Source organism: Nyctibius grandis, chromosome W (genome assembly GCF_013368605.1).
Source record: "Nyctibius grandis isolate bNycGra1 chromosome W, bNycGra1.pri, whole genome shotgun sequence".
Lineage (NCBI taxonomy): Eukaryota > Metazoa > Chordata > Aves > Nyctibiiformes > Nyctibiidae > Nyctibius > Nyctibius grandis.
Window position 1 is genome coordinate 5,801,066 of NC_090694.1, and position 25,949 is coordinate 5,827,014.

Sequence of the window (25,949 nt, forward strand, 5' to 3'; positions counted from 1 at the left end):
GAAGTTGAGGACCTTGGCTATGAGAAAAATAAGATATGGGGAAGCTGAAAAATAAGAAAGAATGCAGCACCTGCAAGATATAACTTTTTAGCATAAGCCAATCAGAACTAATATAGAGGTGTGTGAACAAAGCATACTAACCAATCATAATAGAAATGACATGTACACAGAGTGTGTACAAAAATAGAATAGTATAAATGTACCCTCAATAGAGTAGTATAAATGTACCCTCAGATATGTAAATAAACGAGATCTGCTTAACGATCATATTGGTCTGCGTGCATTTACTCCGTGCCCTCTCAACAAGTGGCGCCCGAACAGGGACTCTTCGGCCCGGAGACTGCGGAGAAGCAGCGGACAGCGGACCGAAAGGGGGATGAGAGGAAGCCAGCTGTAGAGTGCTGCCCCGGCATTGGATTTTCGCACCGGCAGGAACGGATGCGGTAAGCCCGAGTTTTGCTAGCAAAGGAAAACCTGGGTAGGGCTTCCCAGGCAGCTGGGGGAGGAATGGGGTCTACCCTGACCAAGACAGAAGTGGCAGTGGTGAAACTCCTCCAACATATACTCTCTGAGAGAGGAATTAAATATGATGAAGCTGCGTTAAAGCAGTTACTGCTTTGGGCAAAAGACAAAGGACATTTTACAACCTTTAGTGATGTCTTTGAAGTGCCTTTATGGGAGAAGATTGGTGACTCTCTCTGGAATGCGGTGTCAAGTGGTGATAAGGAAGCCTTTAAATTGTCTGCTACATGGAGGCTGGTTAGTGAAGCGTTAAAAGGAATAAAAGCAGAGAGAGAAGTCACACATACAGCTTTTATGGCTTTAGGACCGCAGACGTCTACTACCCCCTCACTGTTTGCGGGACCAACACCTCCCACGGCCCCGGTGGCTGTACCGGTGGCAGCTCCTTTATCGCCGTCGGTACGGACGGCTCTGAAAACAGCTGAGGAGCGGGGAGCGAGTAAAATAGATACAGATCCATCAGGACTGATAGTGCACCCTAAAACATGAGCTCGATTTGGACTAATTGATTCAGACGCTGAACAGGAGACTTGGCAGAAACCCCCTCCGAAACCCCATTGATCTCTCTACGGATGAGGCTGAGCAGGAGAACAAGAAGGAGGGTAAACCTGCTTCGTATCCACCTTTACCGGATTCGCCGTTTCCTGGGTCTGTGGAACAAAGTTTACATTCCGGCGCTAAACGACCACCCTTAAAGTCGCCATTTACGGAGTCAGCAGTACCAGAGTCACAAGGACTTAAAGGACTGTTACCATCATGAAATGGACACGAACCTGACATGACAGAGCTTGGTAGACGACTGGAAGAATTAAAGACGGAATTGCAGCAGCACCGTTCAGCCAACGCCTCGGGACACGTGACTATGTCTCCCCAAACCCCCCCCTCTGTGTTCGGGACAAGTATTAGGGCCACCTCAACCTCCTTTACAATTCCCTACTCTGCCTTTAGATCAGGGCTGGGGGAGAGGTCTGCGTCCATCTGGTAATGTGGGAGGTGAGGGAGAGAATCAGCGTCCGCCCGCGTATACGGGGGAAAGGGGGGGGAGGAGTAAAATGGAAAGGGATCATTCGAGATGCGTCGAGATGCGTTATTAGAAGGAGTTATAATTCCACAAGCATATCCGGTGATTGTGGGTGTGGGTCCTGAGGGAAGAAATATTTGGCAACTGTTAGATTGGAAAATTGTAAAAGAAGCATTACACTATACTTAGCGAAAGACAACACAGGTGAGGACTGCAGAAAAGTTGTTGCAGGGATGGCAAATCGTAATGCCACCTTAACTGAACTAATGGATGCTTGCGGGAAAATAGGAACCACTACATTTCAGATGGAGCATTTAACAAAAACTTTTGCGGCGGCAGTTAAGGTAGCTCATCGTTGTTATACATGCGAACAGGAAGGTCACTTGAAGAAAAACTGCCTCAAGAAGTCAAAGCTGAGTGGGAGAGATAACTCTGTTTTGATGTGTCATTGCTGTGGGAAGCTAGGGCATTTTGTGAAGCTGTGCAGGTCTAAGTATAATGCTCAAGGTCAGCTGATAACAACCAGCTGCAGAGCACAGGGCTGGTGTTTCCACGCAGGGTTAACCTGTGCGGCTGCCAAGCCTTGGACCTGTGGCAAACAGGGATAATGCTAATGCTGATTGTCAAAAGATCATTGAAGCTTTACCTGGAAAAACAGATTTGAATGCTATGATAAAGGCATGTGCAAAAGTGGGTACTGTGGAACATAAGGCTCAAGTTATGGCTGCGGCCGTACTTGGGGCTTACGTCGTCACAATTGCAGCCTCTATTCCAATTGTTAGCAGAGGACACAAAATTAACAACACCATGACAGACTACTGCAGAGGTACAGCAACTGATTACAGAAGTAGAAAGCAGGCTACATTCCAAATTTGTACATCGTATTGATTTGAATCAGGAAATACAAATTATCACTTTGTTTGATAGGCAAATTCCGTATGCAATAATTGGTCAATGGAATTCAGAATGATCAGATTCGTTACAGAGCTATTGGCACAGATTATTCATCAAAGGACGGATGCGATGTCGGGAGCTTGTGGCCAGAGATCCTGCATCACTAACCGTTCCTATTGCAGCTCAATATTTTGAGTAGTGTACGGCTAATAGCTTTGCTTTGCAAACAGCCATGGAGAATTTCTCAGGACAGGTTGTTGAGTGCGGAACTTCCAATTGCCACGGGAGTGTGGTGTACAGACACTCCCGTGGATGGAATTACCATTTTTACAGATGGATCTGGGAACACAGGCAAGGCGGGCCTTGTCTGGTATTCTGACGGCAAGTGGGAATCTATGGTAGTACAAAAAAAGGGTTCACCTCAGGTGGTAGAATTACGAGCTGTATTAGAAGTATTTCAGAATTTTCCCATTCCCTTTAATTTGGTTACTGATTCAGCATATGTAGCTGGCATTATAAAGCAATTGGATAGATCTGTTATAGAGCATACATGTAATCAGTGTGTTTTTGAATTGCTGCGAGCTCTGTGGCAAGAAATTCAAATCTGAACTGCATTGTTTTATGTTTTACATGTAAGAAATCATACTAATTTGCCTGGGTTTATTGCAGAAGGCAATGCTCGACCAGACTAGACATTACCGGACTAGACATTACTGGACTAGACTCAGATGTTATCTATTTACCTATCAAGAAGGAATATCTACAGTGGTTAACAAATCAGTCAACTATTTTTCAAATAGCCTTACAGGACTTTACTGGACAATTGTTAACACATTTACCAAAAGATAAAAAGCTACAGTTTATTTGCAAACAGGATTGGGAAGAACAACCTATCAGATCAGAGATACCTGTGACTGGACTAACTGTTTTTACTGATGCAGGAAAGCGATCACATTCAGCAGTTATTACCTGGCAAGAGGATGGACAATAGAAACATTGTAAATTCTCAGGACAAACTGAGGAATCATTGCAGACACTTGAACTTTTTGCAATATACCAGGTCTTTATAAAATGGAAGGACTTACCTGTAAATATTGTAACAGACTCTCTTTATGCAGCAGGCATTGTAAATCGAATTGAAAGAGCTTTTATACGACCAGTGAAGAATATACGACGTTACACCATTTTGCTACAGTTGCATCAGGCAATAAACCTCAGAGAGGTACCTTATTTTGTTACTCACATTCGTAGTCATCAATTTGATCAAGGTTTGAGCATTGGCAATAATAAAGCAGACACACTTGTGTCCTATACGCAAATATCACCAAATTTATTTGAACAAGCTCGCCTATCCCATCAATTCTTTCATCAATCAGCGAAAATGTTAGCAAAACAGTTTCAGCTCACCATGGCACAAGCACGCGAATTAGTTAGTGCTTGTCCTAATTGTCAGAAAATTGGCATGGGAATTGGGATAGGGGTAAATCCTCGAGGGTTGAGTGCGTTGCAACTGTGGCAAATGGATGTTACTCACATTGCAGAATTTGGAAGGCTCAAATATGTTCATGTATCTGTTGATATGTTTTCACATATAATATGGGCAACAACACAAACTGGGGAAACAGGTCGTCATGTCAAACGACATTTACTTGCTTGCTTTGCAAGTCTTGGGATTCCACAACAACTTAAGACTGATAATGGACCAGCATACTGTTCACAGATTTTTCGTCAATTTTGTCAACTATGGGGTATTACACATGTCACTGGGATTCCTCATTCGCCTACAGGTCAGGCGATTGTGGAACGTGTTCATAGTACATTAAAACAGCTTCTGCAAAAACAAAAAGGGGGAGAGGTGACTGAACCTTCTGAGAGACTTGCAAAAGCTGTTTATGTACTTAACCATTTAACTTTAGCAGGAGATAAGGAGCGACCCCCAATTGTAATACATTGGGAGGCAGTTCGACAGAGAGTAGCAGAAGACAGCAGGGCAATCAGGGATGCAGCAGGAAATAATTGGCTCAACAAAATCCTGCAAGAATTAGGTGGATTTTCTCTAAAAGGATGGTTAGCCGCATTGTTAGAGGGAATAGTTCATGTAGTTGTGATTATAGTTATCATAGGGATCTTCGTGGGTTGTGTTAAGACAATCATTGAGAAGAGTATATGGAAGTAGTGAGATAATAAATCTAACTACTTCCAAAGGGGGAAATTGATACCGGATGGTTTAGCAACGATTTAGCAAGAGTAGGCCTCAGAGTAGGCTCTAAAAGGCCTGCTCTGTGTTACCTTTAAACAGAATCAGCTTTCCTGTCAGTAATTTTCCTTTCAGCTAGAATAATAGAGAATAACAGTATGTTTTGAAGCAAACTGCATGTTTTGTAGATAGAGTCTGCTTATGGGAATGTTTATAATAGGCATTATCCTACTTGTGTTACCCTGTTTGTTTGCATGTTTGCAGAAAACTGTGCAACAAATGGTCAATACAGCCTTTTTGGCACAACAACAGAGAGCAGGATTTATGGGTAACCAAGGCTGGGATTCTCTGACCGGGCTCTGCGAGACACAGGGAACCAGGTTGAAGTAAGAAACAAAGACAAAAAGGACAGGACACGACATAGCTCGTTCAAAAACAAAAAGGGGGATTTGTGGGGTTCCCACGAGACAATGGTGGGAACGAGGTACTGAACGAGCTATGTCCAGGCATGTCCAGGGGGTGGTAATGGGGTGGTGATGAACTAGCCAATCATAATACAGAACAAGGGCCTTAGCTATGAGACCAACAAGATAGGGGGGAAGTTGAGGACCTTGGCTATGAGAAAAATAAGATATGGGGAAGCTGAAAAATAAGAAAGAATGCAGCACCTGCAAGATATAACTTTTTAGCATAAGCCAATCAGAACTAATATAGAGGTGTGTGAACAAAGCATACTAACCAATCATAATAGAAATGACATGTACACAGAGTGTGTACAAAAATAGAATAGTATAAATGTACCCTCAATAGAGTAGTATAAATGTACCCTCAGATATGTAAATAAACGAGATCTGCTTAACGATCATATTGGTCTGCGTGCATTTACTCCGTGCCCTCTCAACACAGAATCACAGAATCAACCAGGTTGGAAGAGACCTCAGGGATCATCGAGTCCAACCGTTGCCCTGACACCACCCTGTCAACTAGACCATGGCACTAAGTGCCATGTCCAGTCTTTTCTTAAACACATCCAGAGATGGTGACTCCACCACCTCCCTGGGCAGCCCATTCCAATGTCTAATAACCCTTTCTGAAAAGAAATTCTTCCTAATGTCCAACCTGAACCTCCCCTGGCGAAGCTTGAGGCTGTGTCCTCTTGTTCTATCGCTAGTTGCCCGGGAGAAGAGGCCAACTCCCACTTCACTACAACCTCCCTTCAGGTAGTTGTAGACTGCAATAAGGTCACCTCTGAGCCTCCTCTTCTCCAGGCTAAACAACCCCAGCTCCCTCAGCCGTTCCTCGTAGGACAGACCCTCCAGACCCTTCACCAGCTTGGTCGCCCTCCTCTGGACTCGCTCCAACACCTCAACATCTTTCTTGAAGTGCGGGGCCCAGAACTGGACACAGTACTCAAGGTGCGGCCTCACCAGTGCCGAGTACAGAGGGACGATCACTTCCCTAGACCGGCTGGCTACACTATTCCTAATAGAGGCCAGGATGCCATTGGCCTTCTTGGCCACCTGGGCACACTGCTGGCTCATGTTTAGCCGGCTGTCGATCAGCACCCCCAGGTCTCTTTCCGCCGGGCCGCTATGTATGTACTAAAGAACACACTGCAAATATATCCAAGCTGTTGAGGTCTGACAGCAGGAAAACCTGTATTATCTGGGATATCAGAGATCTTCATTATCCCAGAAAACAGTGACTTGACTATAGTTTGAAGATGCCAAGGTAAAAGTTTGCAGGGCCATTAATATCTGCACAGGCTATAGCACCACTTTACTCACTGTTCTGAATTACAGGCTCCTGTGTAAATGGTCTCTTGGGCTAATATTGCTCTCAAAATAAAAAGAATCCATAAAATACCAGAACTGATAGGAAAAAAAAAGGCCTTTGGGGGATAAAGAAGAAACCTACTGACATATAACTCATTTGTCATAACAATTTCTATGCTATGAATGTCATAGCACTGACATTCATACTGATGGGTACAAATTTTAACAGGTAAAATAACATCTGAAAACCAGGGAATTGCAAAGGAAAAAAATACATTATTGTAGGGGCCTGGACCGTGGGAAAATTATAGAGATAACATATGAGTACACTGTTATGTAAGAGCATGAGTCAGTAAGGAATTATGAAGATAAAGCTTGCTTAGGCTCATAGCAAGTATCCAATCAGAACAGCAGAAGAGGCGCGTGGACAGAGCATGCACAGTGCTTGCAGCCAATAGCTTAAGGCGTGACCGCGAGATAAGGAAGTATGTATGCTATAAAAGAGCTGTGTTAACCAAAATAAAGCGGACTATTAGACCCCGACGTGATCGTCGCATCGGAGAAGAAGGGGGACCAGACGAAAGACGCGAGGGTGACTGCCGTGCCGGCGGAGGTAAGCCGGGCCGTCCGAGAGAGACGGGAAGCCGTCCGAGAGACGGGAAATCGTAGGCCTACGTGATTAACGGCAGGATGGGGGGTGCAGTATCTGCACTGGAAAAGGCGGCGGTGGAATGTATTCTGCAGATAGCCGCACAAACTAAGACTGAGATAAAAAGAAAAGAAGTAGAAACTTTGCTGGGATGGGGCCAGCGAAGAGGCTTGCTAAAAACCACCGATCAATTGTTTTCTGCAGCTTGCTGGGACGATCTAGGGCAAGAACTTTGGGAATCAATTACGGTGGGAAATAAAGAGGCTAAAAAGTTAGCTACATCTTGGAAAAAAGTGAGGGATATGCTGGGGGCTATGTCCTCTGAGGTGAAAGTGCAATCCGCTCTCAAAAAAGCACTAACAAAACCAGAAGAAAAAGAGCAGTTACCGACGGACCCTGTAGAAGCAGCCCCTCCCTCCAAGGATTCGCCGATACTTCCCGCCCCCCCCCCCCCCCCCCCGCAGGCTTGGTGCCTTCCGCCCCCCCTCCCGCAGGCTTGATGCCTTCCGCCCCCCCCACCCCGCAGGCTCGGCGCCTTCCGCCCCCCCTCCCGCAGGCTTGATGCCTTCCGCCCCCCCCACCCCGCAGGCTCGGCGCCCGCCGCTTACCCCGCGCTTGAGGTGGAGTTTTGGGGTGGAGAATCAACAGTCCCGTCAGCCCCACTAATGCCTCATGAAATGGGGCCGGAGGCAACATCTGGGGTCTCGGTACCCCCTCCGGAGGCTGCCGGGGGCAAACAGCCGCCGGTGAATCCTGAAACTGTACCCCTCCCCATGGAAGTAGTAACAAATGAGTCAGACGCCGCTCCCGAAGCGGACAGTAACGCACCTTTGCGAGAGTTACTGCAGCGACAAGAACAGCAAATGCAGGACATATTAAAAAAAATGGAGAAGCTAGATGGAGGAGCTAGTAAAACATCGCGGCAACTCGCTTACAATAAAGCCTCGCAGGCGATATCTGGTGGGTTAGAGGCTCTCGGACAGGCTATCGAGAAGCAGAAAGCTCCGCCAGCAGAATCAGAACTAACTCCGGCAGAGCTAAAGCACAAAGAGGAAAGAATCCGGAGGTGGACGAAATGGTGCGTGGAAGATGGGATGTGGCAGGAGGCAGCAGCTGACGCGTACCTACGCAACAAATTTGGGAGTGGCCTGGACAGGCCGTCGCCTCCCCAGGGCGGGCCGTCGCCTTCCCAGGGCGGGACGTCGTCTTCTCGTTCGCGCATGCGCCGGCTGACTGACCCTCCTCGGCAAGAGCATAGCACTCAAAGACCTGCAGGGGAAGGTCGAGCCCCATCTCCGCCATTGCCAAACTCTTCAGATTCCAATGATCCTGGTGACGAACAGAATACACGGCCTGCAGCATTACCCGGTTATGATCCAGGGCAACGATGGCAGGGCGTCATTCGAGAGGCTACCATCGAAGGCGTAATGTTACCGCATAGTATTACCGCAATGCCAGTTTTCACACAAGGAGATCATCGTCAATGGACGCCATTTGATTGGAAAACTGTGAAGCAGTTACAAGAAGCAGTGATGCAGTACGGAATGGACAATAAGCATGTGATGCAGTTGCTAACATCATTCTTTAAAAACCAAACATTAACACAAGTGGACATACGTGCTCTTGGCGAACTGATGTTGCCACCCACTGCATACCTGTTATTTCTGGAAAAGTGGCAGCAAAAGCTGGAGATAGCCGCTGTTGAGAACATACGCCGAGATGAAGGGGATCCCTTGAGACTGGCATCGCTTGACGCACTATTAGGGAAAGGTCAGTACGCCAATGGTGCGACACAAGCTGCTTTACATCCGCAAGTGTTACTGAAGCTCACTTGGTTAACAACATCACCCATCTGGGTGGACCAATGGTCGCTACCCGAAGAAAAGCTTGCACACTTACAGGAGTCGGTGCAAGAACAACTTGATGCAGGTCACCTAGTACCCTCAACAAGCCCATGGAACACACCTGTATTTACAATACCTAAAAAGTCAGGGAAATGGAGATTACTGCAAGATTTAAGGGCTGTCAATGCTGTCATGCAAGACATGGGCCCGTTACAGCCAGGGCTCCCTACACCTACTATGTTACCACGAGGATGGGATATTGTCGTGATCGACCTCAAAGACTGTTTCTTCATGATACCCTTGCATCCGGACGACTGTGAAAAATTTGCATTTACAGTTCCCTCCATAAATCGTGCAGCACCAGCGAAGAGGTATCATTGGGTAGTATTGCCACAAGGTATGAAGAATTCTCCAACAATTTGTCAGTGGTACGTGGATCTGGCTCTACAGAAATTTCGAAAGACGCATGAGGGAATGCTGATTTACCATTCTATGGATGACTCGCTACTTTGTCAAAAGGGAACCATCGCCAGCGAAGTGGTAGAAGAATTGAAGTCGGATCTGGAAAAATGGGGCCTGGTCATAGCCCCGGAAAAGGTGCAGCTGTCAACACCTTGGAAATATCTAGGGATATCGCTTACCGAATCCACTGTTCGACCTCAGAAATTGGAGATTCGAGCAAATGTGAAGACCCTGAGCGATGTACAGAAATTAGTGGGAGACATTCAGTGGATAAGGACTGTCTGCGGCATCACTAATGCAGACCTTCAACCTCTCTTCGAAATGCTTCAGAAGGGTTCCGCACCTCAAGAATCCCGCGAGCTCACAGAAGCAGCTCGATCTGCACTGCAAGTAATAACTCAAAATATTGCCTTGTCTTGTGCTTCACGAGTAGTGCCTGAATTACCTGTGGACTTGTACATTTATAATATGGACCTTGAAGTGTCAGGAATATTAGGACAATGGGACCCATCTCAGTCAAATCCACTTCAAGTGCTGGAATGGGTGTTTTTACCCTCTCATGGTAAAAAGACTATCACTACAAGATGGGAAGCTATCGCTCAAGTCATTCTTAAAGGGACTGCACGGCTATTAGCTGTGGCTGGACGAACACCTGACAAGCTTGTTATTCCAATCAGCCTCGACTACCTACCAGAAGTATGTCAACGAGAAAAACTTATGTCCTTAGCCCTATTGAACACGACGATGCAGAATGACAATCACTATCCGTCACACCCCATCTTTAAAACTCACATATCGCTGGAAGAAAGGCCTATTGTCGTCAGTGAGCCGTTGCAAGCAATCACGGTGTTTACCGATGCAAGTAGCCGCACCGGAAAAGCCGTATTTGTCTGGCAAGAACAGGGAGAATGGAGAAAACATGTCATCGTAGCAGAAGGATCTGTTCAGGTTTTAGAATTACAAGCTGTACTCCTGGCCTTACAAAAGTGGCGCGAAGCACCCTTAAATTTGGTAGTGGATTCCCTATACGTGGTAGGGGTTGTGAAACACATACACCGATCGTTGCTTCGCCATATCGCCAATGAACTGCTGTTCAAAGCCTTTTCAACCTATGGCATGAAATGCAACACCGTCTACACCCGGTATTTGTCATCCACATTAGAAGCCATACCAGTTTACCCGGAGGTTTGGTGGAAGGAAACTCCCGAGCTGATCAGTTGGTATCCACGTTTCCGGTGGACAGATCTCCGCAGGCAAAATTAACAGAGGCTCGACAATCTCACCAGTCTTTTTCACCAATCCTGCAGCAGCATTGCGATCAGCAATTCCTATTGACAAAGACTGATGCAAGGGCGATTATAGTTTCTTGCCCTGATTGTGCTAGAATACCTGTGTTACAGATTGCGGGAGCAAATCCCAGGGGAATCCAACCCAGACAGATTTGGCAAACAGACATCACTGAATATGCTGCCTTTGGCTGACTCAAATATATCCATGTATCAATTGACACCTGCTCTGGTCACAGGTGGGCTACAGCCCTGACCTCCATGATGGCCTAAGGCCTGTTAAAAAACATCTGTTGCAAGCTATTGCAGTAATGGGCAGCCAGAACAAATTAAGACTGATAATGGCCCTGCCTATCGATCTGAATCGTTTGCAGAGTTTATGCAGAAATGGGGTATTACACATATACGCGGTATTCCATATAATTCTACAGGGCAGGCAATTGTGGAATGTGCGCATCGCACATTAAAAGAGCATTTAGAAATTATTCGAAAACAGGGGGAGATGGGACCACAGGATGCGCTACATAAAACATTGTTTGTATTAAATTGGCTAAACCCTAAGCAGGACTCGCAAACACCACCTGCCATAGCTCACAGGCAGGGAAATCAAAAAGACTTCAGTAATACAAACGTACCAGTAAGGGTATTCATCCCGGAATCAGGCACTTGGGAAGGACCAAAGCAATTAATAACCTGGGGCAGAGGGTATGCTTGTGTCTCCACAGGAAATAACTGCCAATGGGTTCCGGCCAAATGGGTGAAGCCGTGGCTAGATGAACCAGCCGATGCTACAGGACCAGGCAACTCTAACACCAGAGGCCTTGAGGAGGCGTGATCACTGCCTTGCACGTATCATCTGGTCGTGGCTCCAGAAACTGAATCCAGAACAGAAAATAAGGGAACATCATGGGTTTTTGGATGAACTGGTTGGGTGATCTGGGAATTGGAGGGTGGATAGCCAGCCTAGTGAAAGGCTTGGCGCAAGTATTGCTATTCATTTTTGTCTTGGTATTCTGTATCATAAGAGGTTTGCAGGGAATGATATCAAGAACCATTGCTATTGTATTAAGAAAGAAAGGGGGAGATGTAGGGGCCTGGACCATGGGAAAATTATAGATAACATACGAGTACACTGTTATGTAAGAGCATGAGTCAGTAAGGAAGTATGAAGATAAAGCTTGCTTAGGCTCATAGCAAGTATCCAATCAGAACAGCAGAAGAGGCGCGTGGACAGAGCGTGCACAGTGCTTGCAGCCAATAGCTTAAGGCGTGACCGCGAGATAAGGAAGTATGTATGCTATAAAAGAGCTGTGTTAACCAAAATAAAGCGGACTATTAGAGCATCATATTGGTGTGCTGTAGTTCCTTCCTCGCGTGGACCCCAACACATTATTTAGTCTGAATTAACTTTGCATAGTGAACAAAAAAATTCTTTAAATGAAAAAAATAGTAGATAATGTCCCTAAATTCATAAAATATATATACACAGCATCTAAACAGAGGTCATAGCACTAGATACATAAATGAACATGCTGTAGTTACTTACATTTTCAGTAAGGGGGATACTATCAATCCTTTTAGTAAGGTCCTGAAGCTGAGCATAATACCAGTCCTTTTCTTTCTCTTCCTTCTCAAGCTCCACAAGCAACAGAGATCTATCAAAAACAAAAGCCAGAAATGTCTCACTAGTAAGTCTTCATTATCAAATACAAGTACAGCAATAAGCATTGATACCTATATAAAAGGTGAAATAAGAAATGAGATTTGATGAAGACAGCACTAACAAGAAGTTGAGAAGGTGGGTTCTGTTCCCAGGCCCTAGCTAATCAAACTATCCAACTATGCTGTGCTAAGCAAGTAACTTTAACTTCTTGTATATCAGATCCACATCTGTAAAAGAAAGAATACCTATAGTTCTTTATAAAACCAGTTTGAAAGCTATAGCTGAGAGTAATTTTGTGAAACCTAAGCAGTTATTAGTCACATGCTAACTTGCATCCTGCTTCTTTATGACAATATGCTTTATAGAATGCAGCATAGCATTCATAAACAAAGCTGGACTGATAATGCTTAAGAATGAACTCAAACACTAACCTAGAGGACAGAAAGCTGCATACAAGTTTGCCCAGTATTATTTCCCATCCCTTAACTTCTACATCCTTCTCTCTCTAAACTCAGGTTGTAGTCTTTCTGAGGAAGAGCCATATGAATCTTTGTAAAATGCACAAACAAGTCATGGATAATTATTATAAATATTTTGTTAAGGAACAAAAACAACATACAACAAAAATAAAAATTACCCTTTACTTTCTTAATGCATCTCAATCATGATTTGGAAAGAAGATAATCAAGCTTTCACATGAAAGAACTTCATGTAGGATAAAGAATTTTAAAATGCATATTTTAAAGTATCTTAGTTCCTGCTTTTAAAATATTTCAAATTAGTTTTAATGACTTAAGGTTAATATTCCATACCCAAAGCAAGTAACCTGAACATTGTTCAAATGGATAATTAAAATTTCCAGGATCTAGTTTATATTAGTTATTGCTAAACTAATAGCCCTAGTTTTTTTCAAGGACACACGGACAGAACTGTGAATAATACTGACAGGATTTGATACATCTTGGAAAGGAAAAAAAAAAAGAATTCTTGTAAAAATTCAGATGTATAAAGAAGTATATGGCATTGCCTATTCTATTGAATCACATTCTTAATGACAGCTACATTACCTATGAAAGAGGTTAAGGAAAACCATAATGTTATACTAACAATTCACTTGTCAAGCTGTTCTCCCTCGCTTTAGTTGCAAAAGACTGAAAAACTACACACATCTAAGAAAAACTGCACAAACCTAATAGTGCTGAATGTTTATAAACACAGAGTGACAGAACTTTAGAGATTTGATTCAACAGCTATGTTGAAACAGAACTGTGGAGTTGTTTTGATTTGTTTGTTTGTTTTTTAAATAATGTCAAGACCACACATTAAGTAATTTACTTGGACAGCTATTATACCAGATGGGTTTACAATCAAAAATCAGTGAAAAGAAACAAACAACAATTACCCTACTGTTGTGGGTAACTATAGCAGAATTACAGGATAACTGGAATTCCTCAGTCACAAGGATGGGTCTGGGCAGGAATTCCCTAAGTCAAGGGCTGTAACCCTGTTGTTGCAACACATTAGTCAGACTTAATGAAATGCTAATAGATTCTGCTAAGGGAAAGTCTGTAAGAGAGTCCCTCTTTTTTGCCTCCCAACTTCCCAAACCTCTAACACATACCCTGGCTACCTGATTTCTATACACGCAGGCATTCTGCAGAGTGTCATGAAAATTTCGCAACTGGCCCATGCTGACTAAGGAGAGAGGCTAGGACACGAAGTATAGAATTACAAGAGTAATTCTTTTATTCATGTGCCTGAGGTGTCCCATTCAAATTGGGGCACATCAAATGCAGTTTTTACACGGGGTTCTTATAACTTTCAAGCATTCAGATACAATATGATTTGACCAATTACTACTTAACACACACATACACCTGCTTCTTTCTTGATCTAGACATCTCTGGAGTCAGTCTTGCTATGGTTACTTATCTATGATGCCAGATAATGGGAAGGTTTCACAGAGGGGTTAGAGGGGCTAGGATGCTGGTGTTATCTCAGTAGTCCAGGGGTATCCTTTATTCTTCAGGGTGGGAGCTGTCGTCCTCCTCCTTGCAATAAGCTGGGGTCCTTTAGTCCTTTAGCTGACTTAACCATGACTATGCAGTATACAATGTAAACTATATATATATATCTTAAGAAAGTTCATACAATTTCATACTGTAAAGACTAATTGGTACAATAGCTAGGGAATGAGATTTTTTTCCTAGCAGTCCCTCCTTTTCTTTTGACCATGAGAGTCACACTATACTATTCATTATTTTAGTAGTAAGTCAAGTGCATAAGGTAATACAACACAGCAAACACACATATATAATTACAAAGCAAAATAAGACAGTGAATATAACAACCAAAATCCTTTTAGTTCACAGTCCTATACCTAAGTCTGGGAGGCAAGAGGTTAACCACCCAAACAGATGTAAGGTAGATCCCTGTCTTACTTCATATAATATTTTTAAATGAGTCTTTATCTTGTTTATATCAGTTTCATTTTTTCTGGTCTTGATTTATATAAAACCAGAAGCTATTATTCAATAACACCCATACTCTGTCCTGTGCTGCTAATAGGTAGTCCAAGGCTAATCAATTCTGTATTACCATTTAAGGTAATGATTTAATCTCTTCCTGTAAGGCTACTATACTATCTACAGTTACATTAAGAGCTTTTTCTACTTTTGCTGATACATTTACAATAGCTCTTTCTAGTTCAATGATCCCTAACCATGGGATGAAAGCTCTTACAAACAGGTGGAACTTAGTGCCACATTCTATTGGAGGGTTCTAACACTTTTTCCCATATATATCAGTAGTTATGAGCTACAGAGGCAGAAGAGATACTCGTTCTAACCTATGTGGATGGTATTAATGCACTTAGAATACCCTTTTCAGCTCAGGTTGAGGGCAAATACTCGAATGCCCTTTCTCCACATACCCAATATTGCCCTGGTAGTTGTGTAAATAGGGTAGTATAATCTCGTCCTGGTTTCGTGGGGATAAAATTTATAGAATCACTTTTCTGTTGCATTTTGTTTCAGTTTGTGGCCAGCTGTGGTATGGTGATCAAGGCCATTAGCAGTGAAAGCCAGGACATCTGACCCAGGCTGGCCCACAGGTGTATTCTATAACATTAACATCAGATTCACTGTAAATGGAAAGCTTGCTGGAGAGGGGTGGGGCTCTTTTCCCCTCCCTCTTTTTCCTTCTTAAAGATTGTTATCCATTGAGTGACTTGCTACAACTCTGTAGGCTAAATATAATTTTGTGTGTTTTGTATTAGCACTGATATGGGTTTCTTTATTTTATTAAATCTGTTTAAATTTCAACCCATGAGTTTCCCTTGTTATTCTAATTCCTTTTCTCAGTCAGGGAAGGGACATTAGGTGACAGAACAACTGTTATTGTTTAGCCCTGGGTGTGGGCTAAACAAAGATAGTTTATTTGGTGCCCAATGTAAATAGATCACTTGAAGTTTTCACAGATTTGGCTGATTTTAAGAGCATTCGTTATGTTGGTGTTGGTAGCATGTTTGGTTTTGCAGTTGCTTTTGGGGTGGCTAATCAAATGTGTGGCTTTGCTGCTGTTTGTTAGTGGGTTTGTGTGGTTTATCACTTCTGGGTGTGGACTTAGAGGTATTGCTCTGCTATGTGTTTGGCATTAGTTTAGGATATTATAAGTTCTTTTGTAACTGTGCCCAGTTGCGCTCCTCGCGCCCTCTCCCTCCCCCTCCCTTTCTCTTCTTCCTCTCTTCTCAATGGTTACCTATTCCTGGAGGGACTTGCCAGAACTCTATGGGCTAAGTATAACTTTGTGTCATTTGTATTGGTATCAACATTGCTTTTCTTATTTTATTAAATCTCTTTAAATTTCAACCCACAAGTCTCCCTACTTTTCCCAATTCCCTTTCTTGTTTGGGGAGGGGAGATTGGGTGAGAGAACAACTGCTTATTGTTTAGCCCTGGGTGTAGGATAAACCAAGACAGTTTATTTGGCACACAACGTAAATAGATCACCTGGGAGAACCATAGACTTTTTGCTCTAAGAATCTCAGAGGGTTGAAGGTTTTAGAGATTTGACTGTTTTTGTTACAAGCATTCATTATGTTGGTGTCAGTAGCAGGGTCACTGGGTGGAATTCTCTGGGGTTTGGTTTTAGAGTTGCTTTTGTGGTGGCTAATCAAATGTGTGGCTTTGCTGCTGTTTGTTACTGCTTTTGTGTGGTTTATTACTTCTGGGCATGGACTGAGAGGTATCACTCTGCTATGTTGTTTGGCATTGGTTTATGGTATTATAAATTCTTTTGGAACTATGCCTATTTCTGATTTCTATGGAATGGGAGTGGGTGACATGGACTTTCCTTTTCCGTTGAGGCTGATCTCAATGGCTTTTGAGAATTTTGAATACCCTAGGGATGTTTCAACCACCATGCTCATATTGTCAGGCCTTTTGAATGTCTTTCAGTTTTTGCTCTTGATTAAACATTGGTATAAGGGTGGATACAGCACAGCTGCTGCAACCCCCGTAATGAGCACCACAGCAGCCCTGGCCCCTACACCAGGCACCACAGCAGCTTCAGCCCCTATGACAGACACTGCAGCTGCCCCAGCACCCACAACTGGAATTGCAGGTACTCAAGACCCTGCCAGTCCCTACAGAAGACATCCCAGCTACCCCAGAGGCTATTCAGATCTCTGCACTGGGTACTGTGATGACTCAACTCCAGGCAGCACTTGCTGTGATGACCCAGACCTTGGCAACAAGGGTTGCAGCTAATCAGCCCCCAGTGATGGGTGACACAGCCAACCTAGGGATTCAATCAGTGGAGGTATCAGTTGCCCCTGTACAGAAGATGAAAACCACAAAAAGAGCAGGTTGTGATGGCCTACCAGGGACATCACAGGAGGCCGAGCCAGAGGTAACCACTAGATCTCTATCCCTGAGTGAGCTGTGAGACATATGTAGAGATTACAGCCATCATGAAGGTGAGCAACTTGTTACTTGGCTGCTCTGATGCTGGGATAATGGAGACAATGGTTTAGAGTTAGAGGGTAGAGAAGCCAAGCAGCTAGACCAATGGCTAGAGAAGTGGGTATTGATAGGGGTCTTGCAACAGGTGCACAGCCCCTCACCCTCTGGTGGTGACTCCTGCAAAGCGTAAGGAAAAGGTATCCCTTTAGAGAAGATGTCATATACCACCCAGGCAAGTGGACAACCATTGAGAGAGGGGTTAAGAATCTCAGGAAAATAGCTGTGCGGGAGCTGGTTTTTGCTGACCTGGATGACCTGCAGACACCAGTAGATCCAAATGCACTCAAAGTTACCGGACCCATGTGGCACAAGTGGGTACTGAGCATCCCACCATCATATGGCAACTCATTAGCATTATTTAGCTGGGCAGATGCTGACGCAACAACGGTGAGTGACATAGATAATTGGATGCAGCAATACGCAGACAATCTCTTTTCCTCCCCACAAGCGAACATCTCAGCTTTGGAAAAACCACCTGACAAATCCACAGAACTGCTTGGTGAGGTGTTGGAAAAATTGTCCCAGATGGAGGACAGACCCCACTCCCCACCTGCACCGAAGAATGTCTGAGCCATCAGGAGACGGCATTCCCCCACAAGACCTGCTCAGGAGAGACAGTACACATCACGAGGCACCCTGTGGTTTTTCCTGCATAACCATGAAGAGGACAAGAAAAATGGGATGGAAAAACTACCTCAGCTTTACAGACACATGTACACGAGTTGGAAGGTGAACCAATTAGGAATGGAGCTTCTTCCAGGAGACTTGTTGCTCCACTTTCCAATGGCAAGCTCTCCAGACAGCGTAGATGGGCTTCGAACCCCTATTTACCAGGCGTGAATAAAGGGGATCAAATCTACGTGAGCCGCTCGAACAGAGATGTCGATAACAAACACTATGTTCAGGATTGTCCACGTTTAGCCCGTACCTGGGGTAAACAGTAAGCAGTTCTTCTGTAACCCTTGACCTTAGCTCATTTGATGGCAAAACCAGCTTCTAGAAGGATCTGAATTACTTTTTCCCTTTTCTCAAAAACTTCTCCTGCTGTATTACCCTCTACAATGATGTCATCAATGTACTGCAGGTGTTCCAGAGTTCCACCCTTCTACAGTGCAGTCTGGACCAGTCCATGGCAAATGTTGGAGCTATGTTTCCACCCCTGGGGCAGTCGATTCCAGATGTATTGGATGCCCCTCCAGGTGAAGGCAAACTGTTGCCTACACTCCACTGCCAAAGGAATGGAGAAAAAGACATTTGCGATGTCAGTCGTGGCATACCACTTGGCTGCCTTTGACTCCAGTTCGTAATGGAGTTCTAACATATCTGGTATGGCAGCACTCGGTGGTGGTGTGACTTCATTTAGGCCATGATAGTCCACAGTTATTCTCCAATCCCCACGGGACTTTCACACTGGCCATATGGGACTATTGAAGGGTGAGTGTGTTTTGCTGATTGCTCCTTGGTTCTCCAGTTGACAGATCAGCTTGTGGATGGGGATCAGTGAGTCTCTATTAGTCCGATATTGCTGTTGGTGGACCGTTGTAGTAGCAATGGGCACCTTTTGCTCCTCGACCCTCAGCAGCCCCACAATAGAAGGGTCCTCTGATAGACCAGGCAGGGTAGACAGCTGTCCTGGTTTGGCCTAAACCAGGCCAGTTTTCCTTTCAGTGATTTTTACTTTCAGCTAAGTCTCCTCTAAGTAACTGCACTTTCTGAAACTAACTGCATGCTTTGCAGACAGTGTCTGCTTCCAGGACTGATAACGCTCGAAGTTTGTAGTTATCACTGAGGCACCAGTAGGGATGTTATGCAGAAAGGCTCTTGCTGTACTTAGTCTTAGAGAAACCAAGGTCAGTGCAGGGGGATCACGAGGGTCTCGCCCTTCTTCTTGGGCCTTCTTTTCCCCTTCTCGCCCTTCTGGTATGGCCGGTATCCACAGAGGATTCTGTTTTCCTGTTGCCCCTGATCTGTGCATCCTTGAATCCAGTTCCTGTCCATCGCTGGGCCTGGCCTGGGCCTTCCTGGGGCGTGCCCTGTAGTGCCGGTGGTGACGTGGCTGACATGGGGGGAGCTCGATCTTGCTTTTGTATATATTTGTATATATTTGATTATTCCAATATTATTATTATACTCTTTTTCATTATTATAGTTTATTAAAACTGTTAACTTTCCAACCCATAAGTCTCTCTCCCTTTTCCTTCGGTGGGGGGGCCGGGGGTGTGGAGGGAGGGAGGGTTAACAGAGAGCATCTGCCACCGGTTTAATAGCTGGCCCAGCTTTAAACTGTGACAGATTTATTAGCGCCCAACGTGGGGTTCGAGAAGTCGAATCCCAGCTCCTGTGGGAGGAGACCCAGAGAGCTCAGCTGAGAGAGTATCAGATTTCTTCCTTTGAGATTTATGAGGGGTTGGAAATTAAAACAGATAACATGGTAATGTCACTTTTGAACACAGTGTTATCTCGTCTCTTTATAGAGTTTCTTTCACAGTTGAGTATTGCAATGCTGCCTTACCTGCCATGGGCACTGTGTTATTGCTTGCTTCTTCTTAATGTTTACATGCTGTTTAGCAGTGGGCGCTAGTCGAAATGTATCATTTTGGTATGGGGTTTGATACTGATTTATGCCGTGATAAACTGGGCAGTTACTATTCTGATCTCTTATCTCTATGACATACTGATGGGCAGCTTTAATTGCGAATCGGTAGCAGCGACTTCATCTGCACACTCTAGGCATCCTTTAGCTGATTTTGTTAATGATTACACTTTCAATTTTACTTTGGGAAATAGTACCTTCCCCTTTTCTGCCAAGCTAATTCCACTAGATTTTGTGAAATTTGGATGGGGCTGTCTAGGTGGCATGTTTTTATTTTCGGTTACCCTGAATGTGTTTCTGATGTGGTATAAGATTAAATGTCGGTGCAGGGGCAGGTGTAGGTGTCATGCAGCCAACTCAGCTCCTACAGCGCGTGCAGCCACTAAATCCACTCAAACCCCAGCAGTTCACACTGCAGCTGCTACACCCCCCAAGACAGCAGCTGCATCTACTCAAACCTTGGCAGCCTACACTACAGCCACTGCACACCCCAAGATGGCCACTGCAGCTACTCAGACTCTAGTGAGTCTCAGCACTCCCACAACAGCCACTGCATCTACTCAAACCACAGCATCTACCCGATCTGTGTCTGTACCAATTGCCCCTGTAACCACGAAGAAACACCAAAAGAAATCAGCTCATGAAGTGAAGGATGATGACTCAGAGCCTTCTAAGGCAGAGCCATCACATGACCCAGGTGAGGGCCCTTCTCAGGCACAGTCAGGGCCTGACACAGATGGGGGTTTCCTTGATTGTCTTTTTAAAGCAGACCCATCACAGAAGAAAGGTCCTTCTAAAGCAGAACTATCACAGGAGGAAGTCTTGGATGTAGAGATAACCTACCACTCCCTATCCCTGAAGGACCTGCGAAATATAAGGAAAGACTTCAGTCATCATGAAGGTGAGCCAATTATTACCTGGATGCTCGGATGCTGGGATAATGAGGCACATAGCATGGACTTGGATGGTAGAGAAGCCAGGCAGCTGGGATCCCTTGTCCAGAGATGGTGGTATTGATAAGGCGCTTGTGAAAAAGTCAAACACTGTCAGTCTCTGGAGGTGACTCATGTCAGCTGTAAGAGCAGGTATCCCTATAAAGATGATGTTATGAGCCACCTAAGCAATGGACCACTATAGAAAAAGGTATTAACTACCTTAGAGAACTAGCTGTGCAAGAGATCATTTATAGACACCCACGGGAAATTGTAGATCCTGTAAATCCTGATGAAGTGGAATGCAACCGATCCATGTCCCAGAAGGTTGTGCAGAATGCTCCACCAACATATACCCATACATTGTCAATATTAGTATGGGGAGAAGATGCTATGGCACCATCTACTGTGGGTAAAATGGCTAACTGTATGCGACAGCATGAAGATAATATTTCTTCCCCACTGCAGACCCGCATCTCGGCTGTGGAAAAACTGACTAAGGAAAAAAAGGACTCATTTAAACAACTGTCAGACAAACTGTCCAGGATAGAGAATAAACTTGACTCTCTACCTATACAGACCTGCACTGTAGCTGTTAGGAGAAAATGCCCTCCTACAAGACCGGCTCAAAGGAAATGGAACACGTCATGAGGTATCCTGTGGTTTGCCCTGCGTGGTTATGGGAAGGACATGAGCAGATGGCATGGACAACCTACCAGTACCCTACAGGCACGAGTACGTGAGTTGCAAGCTAAAAGAAATGCCAGAGAGAATTTTCCTAGAGAATGGCTGCTCCAGTTACCAGTGAGCAGGACCCCAGTCAGGGTAGATGGGCCTCAAATCACTTTTTCCCAAATGTGAATAAGGGAAATGAAGGTCCAATCCCCGTGAGCAGCACGAATCCATTCCTTAATTAGGGGGGCCCTGCCTCCAGCCAGGTGGAGGAGAGGGACAACTGAGTTGACTGGACTGTGTGGATTCGATGGCCTGGCACATGAAAACCACAAAGGTATCGAGCCCTGGTAGACACTGGTGCACAGTGCACCCTAATGCTGTCGAATCACAAAAGGACAGAATCTATCAGTATTTCTGGAGCAACAGGGGGATCTCAAATTTGTCTGTATTGGAAAATGAAGTGAGCCCAACTAGGAATGAATGGAAAAAGCACACCATTGTGACTGGTCCAGATGCTCTGTGCATCCTTGGCATAGACTACCTCAAGACAGGGTATTTTAAGGACCCAAAAGGATATAGATGGGCCTTTGGTGTAGCAGCTGTAGAGACTGAGGACATTAAACAGCTGTCTACCTTGCCTGGCCTCTCAGAGGATCCTTCTGTTGTGGGGTTGCTGAAGGCTGAAGAACAACAGGTACCAATTGCTACTACCACGGTGCACCGACGACAATATCGCACCAATCGAGACTCCCTGATCCCCATTCATAAACTGATTAGACAATTAGAAAATCAAGGAGTGATTAGCAAGACTCGCTCACCCTTTAATAGTCCTATATGGCCAGTGCAAAGTCTAATGGAGAATGGAGATTAACTGTGGACTATCGTGGCCTAAATGAAGTTACGCCACCTCTGAGTGCTGCCTGTGCCAGACAGGCTAGAACTCAATACGATCTGGAGTCAAAGGCAGCCAAGTGGTACGCCACCATAGACATTGCTAACGCGTTTTTCTCCATTCCCTTGGCACTGAAGTGCAGGCCACAGTTTGCTTTTACCTGGAGAGGTATCCAGTACACCTGGAATTGACCGCCCCAAGGGTGGAAACACAGTCCTACTATTTGCCATGGACTGATCCAGACTGCACTAGAAAAGGGTGGAGCTCCAGAACATTTGCAATACATTGATGACATCATTGTATGGGGTGATACAGCAGCAGAAGTTTTGACAAAGGAGAGAAAATCATCCAAATTCTTCTGAAAGCTGGTTTTGCCATAAAAAGAGGCAAGGTCAAGGGACCTGCCCCGGGAGATCCAGTTTTTTAGGGATTAAATGGCAAGATGGGTGTCACCACATCCCGATACAGGGATCAACAGAATAACAACTATGTCTCCACCAACTAACAAAAGGAAACACAAGCCGCCTTAGGCGCTGTGGGTTTCTGGAGAATGCATATTCTAGATTACAGCCAGATTGTACGCCCTCTTTATCAAGTGACCCCAAAGAAAAATGATTTTCAGCGGGGCCCTGAACAACGACAGGCTTTTGAACAGATTAAACAAGAGATTGTGCATGCAGTAGCCGTTGGACCAGACCGGACAGGAGAAGATGCTAAAAATGTGCTCGACACCGCAGCTGGGGACAATGGTCCTACCTGGAGCCTCTGGCAGAAAGTACCAGGGGAGACTTGAGGTCGACCCCTAGGATTTTGGAGTCAAGGATGCAAGGGTTCCGTGGTCAATTACAGCCCAACTGAAAAAGAGATACTGGCAGCATATGAAGGAGTTAGAGCTGCTTCAGAGGTAATCGGTACTGAAGCACACAGCTCCTCCTGGTACCCCGATTACCCCTACTAGGCTGGATGTTCAAGGGTAAGGTTCCTACTACTCATCATTGCAACTGATGCTACATGGAGTAAATGGATTGCATTAATTACACAGAGGGCTCAAATAGGAAACCCTAATCGCCCAGGAATCTTAGAAGTGATCATGGACTGTCCAGAAGACAAAGACTTCGTAATGCCACCAGAAAAGCAGGTGACACATGCTGAAGAAGCCCCACCATATAATGAACTACCAGAGCATGACAAGCAGTATGCCCTGTTCACAATGGATCCTGCTGTCTTGTAGGAAAGCATCAGAAGTGGAAAGCTGCCTGTAAGGAGTCCTATACGACGAGTCACAGAAGCCACAGAAGAACAAGGTGAATTGAGTCAATCCGCAGAGGTAAAAGCCATCCAGCTGGCTTTAGACATTGCTGAATGAGAAAAGTGGCCAAGGCTGTATCTCTATACTGACTCATGGATGATGGCAAATGCCTTGTGGGGGTGGTTAAAGCAGTGGAAGCGAAGCAACTGGCAGTGCAACCTATTTGGGCTGCTGAATTGTGGCAAGATATTGCTGCACAGCTAGAGAAACGAGTCATGAAGGTATGTCATGTAGATGCTCATGTACCCAAAAGTCAGGCAACTGAGGAGCATCGAAACAACCAACAAGCAGATCAGGCTGCTAAAGTGTTCCAATAGACTTGGAGTGGGAACATAAAGGTGAACTATTTTTAGCTCCGTGGCTCATGACACTTCAGGTCATCAAGGGAGAGATGCAATATACAGATGGGCTCGTGAGCGAGGGGTGGACTTAACCATGGACTCTATTACACAGGTTATCCATGACTGTGAGACGTGCGCTGCAATTAAGCAAGCCAAATCGTTAAAACCTTTGTGGTATGGGGGGCGGTGGTTGAAATATAAATAGGGGGAGGCCTGGCAGATTGACTACATCACACTCCCTCAAACCCGCTGTGAGAGATTGAAATGTAAAGTGGTTGTCTCAAAGTTTGCTTGTGTGCACCAGCTTGACTGAATAGATGGTGGAACTGTGGAATCCACAAGCTTGTTGATGCAGCGCACCACTCTTCTGCTTATCAGTTGCCAACCATTGTCCTGGCTTAGCAAGCAGCCCTCCAAGAACATCTTGTTTACTCCTAGTGGTAAGCGAGGCCTAAGGTGTGTAAACAGCGCATGAGACATATGTGCATATGCCAAACAATAACCACACTGTTGCCAAGACAGCATTATCACGATGACGAAACCCACTCCCTTACCTACATAGTACAAAGGAAGACTACCCCTGATACATGGTGCTGGACCACCACCAGAAGACTGAACACCGAAAACAAACAGAGTACCTGCAGGACACCGCTCGATCCGGGGTGGTGACTATCCTATCCTTGCTATACTGTCCGTAATATCAGCCTATATTTCCTTCTGTCTCTGGTTTCTTTTCCCATGTCTTTCCTCCTCTTCTCAAAATATCATTATCCACCTTATTCTCCAAGTAAATATAGACAACTGTAAAGCAATACTGTGCCTCGTTTGTGCTTTATCTTCATCTTAATGATCAACTACGAACCCTTTCATAGGGGAGGGAATCCTTTGCTGCTCCTGGGTGCACTGAGAGGGGAAAGGAGGGGGGAAATATTTTTAGGGGGCTCTAACCTGTAGGGGTGGGGCTGACTGTGGAGCTTTTAGGGGGCTCTGACCAGTGCTGGCTGGGCAGAGCTGACTGAGGAGGGCTGCAACCTGATCAATCCTAGCTGGTAAACCCCCCCTATCATGGAACCTTATCAGTTCTTGACACCTGCTAGGGTAAACACTAAGTGCTTACCATGGTGGAGTCAACCACCGGATGGCTGGCAACATACTCTGTGCCCCTGGCCACTGCCCAAAACACTGTTCTGGCCTTGAAAAGGAAATCTTGTGGTGACACGGCACACCAAGAGAATTGAGTCAGACAATGGGACTCATTTCAAAAACAGTCTCATAGACAACTGGGCCAAAGAGCATGGCATCGAGTGGGTATATCATATCCCGTCATGCACCAGCCTCTGGGAAATGGAACGATACAATGGCCTGTTAAAAACTACCCTGAAAGCAATGGGGGGTGGAACATTTAAAAACTGGGATAAGCATTTGGCACAAGCTACCTGGTTAGTTAACACCAGGGGATCTATCAATTGAGCTGGCCCTGCTCAGTCAGACCTTTTACATACAGTAGAAGGGGATAAAGTCCCTGTGGTGCACAAAAGGAATTTGTTGGGGAAAACTGGCTGGGTTGTTCCTGCTACAGGCAAAGGCAAACCCATTCATGGGATTGCTTTTGCTCAAGGACCTGGATGTACTTGGTGGGTGATCACAGAATCAATCAGGGTGGAAGAGACCTCTGGGATCATCGAGTCCAACCATTGCCCTGACACACCATGTCAACTAGACCATGGCACTAAGTGCCATGTCTAGTCTTTTCTTAAACACATCCAGAGATGGTGACTCCACCACCTCCCTGGGCAGCCCATTCCAATGTCTAATGACCCTTTCTGAGAACAAATGCTTCCTGATGTCCAACCTGAACCTCCCCTGGCAA

The 25,949-nt window shown here is 45.0% G+C and overlaps 1 protein-coding gene across 2 annotated transcripts in view; it reads right to left on the reverse strand.

Annotated features, from left to right (window-relative positions):
• LOC137675690 (adenomatous polyposis coli protein-like) overlaps positions 1-25,949 on the reverse strand; it is a 256,623-nt gene that overhangs the window by 116,338 nt on the left and 114,336 nt on the right. For both annotated transcript variants that reach the window (XM_068421865.1, XM_068421864.1), the window contains exon 5: positions 12,197-12,305. In XM_068421865.1, the coding sequence (XP_068277966.1) occupies positions 12,197-12,305 (109 nt within the window). The remainder of the gene's footprint in view (positions 1-12,196; positions 12,306-25,949) is intronic.